This window comes from Anguilla rostrata, chromosome 1 (assembly GCF_018555375.3).
Source record: "Anguilla rostrata isolate EN2019 chromosome 1, ASM1855537v3, whole genome shotgun sequence".
In the NCBI taxonomy this organism is placed as follows: Eukaryota; Metazoa; Chordata; class Actinopteri; order Anguilliformes; family Anguillidae; genus Anguilla; species Anguilla rostrata.
The window spans coordinates 4,050,001-4,053,598 of record NC_057933.1 but is presented as its reverse complement, the minus strand read 5'-3'; the positions used below and the strand labels follow the sequence as shown (position 1 = coordinate 4,053,598).

The 3,598-nt window shown below is 53.0% G+C and overlaps 1 protein-coding gene across 1 annotated transcript in view; it reads left to right on the top strand.

Moving 5' to 3' along the window:
* The window catches only part of LOC135234749 (mannosyl-oligosaccharide 1,2-alpha-mannosidase IA), a 218,319-nt gene that overhangs the window by 185,554 nt on the left and 29,167 nt on the right, over positions 1 to 3,598 (top strand). The window contains exon 6 of the mRNA XM_064299681.1: positions 2,029 to 2,031. Coding sequence (XP_064155751.1) covers positions 2,029 to 2,031 — 3 coding nt within the window. The remainder of the gene's footprint in view (positions 1 to 2,028; positions 2,032 to 3,598) is intronic.

Here is a 3,598-nt window from a genome sequence, read left to right as displayed (position 1 = left end):
CAAAATATCACTACAAACACGCACCGACCGCTATTTGGTGTATTGTGGGAGGATGTAACCAGTTACTATTGTTATTTACTCCATATGATGTCATCTGTATGTGACATCATTTTTGATGTTCCTGGCTGTAATTAGTGATGCGTTCATTTCATCACGCCGTGCGTTTATGCGGGTGCCGGGGCTTCAGGGTAGGAGCTCTGTGGGGAGCCCCCTCTGGTACCCCAATATTTACTCACAGTCACCCACCTGCAGAGAGAGAGAGAGAGAGAGAGAGAGAGAGAGAGAGAGAGAGAGAGAGAGAGAGAGAGAGAGAGAGAAATATTGGAAATATATTGGAAACCTAAAAAATTGAATTGAATTATATATGATAGTTAATAAATGCTATAATGCTGTCCTTTATGCTGGTCATTGTTGCTGTTTGTATTGTGTATTGATTGGTTGTTGTTATCACTTTGCATTTTGGAATGTGTCAGGCCAGTGAAGCATTTGAACTGAATTAAAGTGAGAGGGGAGAGAGTGCTAGTGCATTCAAGGCACAATTAGGCCATTACTGATGATGCATCCACTGATGATACATATGCAAAAAAAGCACTTTAAAATTCTAGACGCACCTCATCGAATCAAAACCCACACGGCGCATTGCAGTTTATGGCACTGAAAGCCCGTGACCTCAGTAATGAGAACAGTCCCCTCAGTTAGCTGGTACTGAATCTGGGGTAACCCTTTAATCAAACTAGCGCAATAAGCAGACCAGCTTTGTATCAGAAAATAAAATAAGAGTAAACCAAATTATTAAACAGACCAAAAACCTCCTACGTGGAATATTGGGATTATGCAACCCAAAAACAAGACTAATTTAATTGCCGTTGGGCCCGAAAAAGAGACAGTATATTGTCTGAGTGGCTCTGCTCTGTCAGAGATACAAAGCAGAGAAAGATCCTGTCCAAGTACAGGCTCAGGGACTGCAGCCTTGCCAGTATAAAGGGCCAACACCAAAAAAAAAAACACTTCAAAATGGAGAGTGTGTGTGGTTACTGTATGACAGGAGAGCTGGAGACGATGAGGCACTTTCTCCATTATTGTGATTAAAATATTTGCATATAAGAAAAATGGATTTCAATAAGTTTAAAAAAAAAAAGAAATTATAAAGAATTTCTCTTCCCTGACAAAAGGATGAAAAACTGCAAATGCTTTTAGGAGAACGACTGGCCGGGGGGGCGGGGGTTGTGGGGGGGGCGGGTCTGGCATCTCCCGGAGAGCTGGAAGAGGATGGGGGAGAAGAGGCTTGGTACTTCTCAGGAGCACGCTGGCTATGCATGCTGTGTTGCTGTCAGTCATGGTTTAGAAGTCCTGCTCTGGGCTGCATGTCCACTGTCAGGGACCAGGGGGTGGAGGTGGGCGTGTTTGGGGGTGGGGTGGGGGGAGGGTGTTGAAGCAGTGATTTGTGTTCAGGGAATTTTTTAGTGCAGAGGTTCGGAAACTCCTGTTTAACCTATGTGTGTCCGTGTGAGTGTGTGTGTGTGTGTGTGTGTGTGTGTGAGTGTGTGTCCGTGTGAGTGTGTGTGTGTGTGTGTGTGTGAGTGAGTGTGTACACGTGCGCGTGCTTGCGTGTGGGAAAGAGAGAACAGAAAGGAAGCCTCATCCTCCAGGTTCATTACCATTCAGCAGTGTTGCCATCCTAAAATGAGAGAAACACCCCCAATCCCATCTGCCCCCCCCCCCCCAACGCCGCTCTCCCTCCTCCAGCTCCATGTTCAGTCAGATATTTCGTTTCAGAAATGCATTTGCATGTATGCACTGCACATGACCTGCGGCTTGCCTGCATCTCTCCTCTCTGCGGCTTTTCTCATTGCCGTCTGGAAACTGGCTGGTGTTTCCCGCCAAAATTTTCATTTGATTTTTTCTGTTTGTTTAACATCAATACAGGCGGGAGGGGGATTGTAATCCGTGACCTCTGACCCCGTCAGGGAAGTGATACCGGATGTGTTCTGCCGTTTCCTGACTGTCAAACGAACACTGGCTCAGTAGCTCGTGGGTGGTGATGCATTCACCCCTTCCTGTGCGACTGTTAAATTTGAATTTAAATGGAAATTCTACTCGTGACCTCTACTGCCTGCATTGTAAACTCTAATGTGATTCTGTGTGTCAATTGTACGTGACGCCCCGCAAATCCAGTTACCAACTGGTCAATAAAGCTTTCGTCTATGCTGCTCACGTGTGATCACACGTCACTCTACTGCACTCTGCTTTCTCTATGTAGTGCTTTACAATTGATGCCTCTCGTTCACCCATTCACACACACACTCACACGGTGAAAGGCTGCCATGCAAGGTACCGGTCAGCTCGTTGGGAGCAATTAGGGGTTAGGCGTCTTGCTCAGGGACACTTTGACACGCCCAGGGCGGGGGATCGAACCGGCAACCCTCCGACTGCCAGACAACCGCTCTTACCTCCTGAGCTATGTCGCCCTAATAAAATAACGACGTTGGCCTTTTTGTCGGGGCGATCTCGCCTTTAGCTGACTGAGAATGTGTTTGTCTGTGGAACCTTTGGACGAGTGAGAGGCCCGGGTTCATATCCCACCTCGGACGACTCAGGCAAATCTCTAACTCGTTCGTTACATCTGCTTTCGTCTACTTTATTCTACTTCTCGGCTGTAACCGTGGTGACGGGGAACAGGCTTGTCGGGGGGCGGAGTCCTCGCCCGCGAGGTGGGGGTGGGTGGGTTGGGTGGGGTGGGTGTGGGGGGTGGTGGGTGTGTGGTGGGTTTGTGTGTAGGTGTGGTGTGGGGTGGGTGATGGTGTTGTGGGTGGTTGGGGTGGAGGGTGTGGTTTGTGGAGGCGGTGTTGGTGTGGTGTGTGGTGTGGAGGGGGAGTGTGTGGGGGGTGTTGGTGTGTGGGTAGTGGGTGTGGTGGTGGTGGGGTGGTGGGGTTGGGGGTGGGTGGGTGTGTTGTGGGGTGGGGTGTGGGGGGGGGGGGTGGTGGGTGGGTGGTGGGTTGTGGTGGGGTGGGGGTTGGTGTGGGGAGTGGGGTGTGGTGTTGGTTGGTGGGTGGGGTGTGTGGTGTTGTGTGGGGTGGGTGTGGTGTGTGGGTGGGGGGTTGGGGGGGGGGGGGGTTTGGTGGTGTGTGGAGTGGGTGGGGTTGTGGGTGTGTGTGGGTGTGGGTGTGGGGAGGGTGGGGGGGTGTGGGTGGGGGGTGGGTTGTGGTTTGGGTGGGTGGGGGTGGGGTGGGTGTGGGGGGGTGGGGGGGTGGGGGTGGTGGTGTGGGGGGGGGTGGTGGGGGTGGGTGGTGTGGTGGGTGGGGTGGTGGGGGGTTGGTGGGTGGGGGGGTGGGGGTGGGTGTGGGGTGTGGTGGTGGGGTGTGGGGGGTGTGTGGTGGGGGGGTGGGGTTGGGTGTTGGTGGTGTGGGGGTGGTGGGGTGTGTGGGGGTGGGTGGGGGTGGGGGGGTTGGTGGTGGGTGGGTGGGGTGGGGTGTTGGGGGGGTGTGGGTGTGGGGGGTTGGGTGTGGGTGGGGGTGGGTGTGTGGGGGGGGGGGGTGTGGGGGGTGGGTGGGTGGGTGTGGGGGTGGGTGGGTGGGGTTGTGGGGGGTGTTGTGGTGGG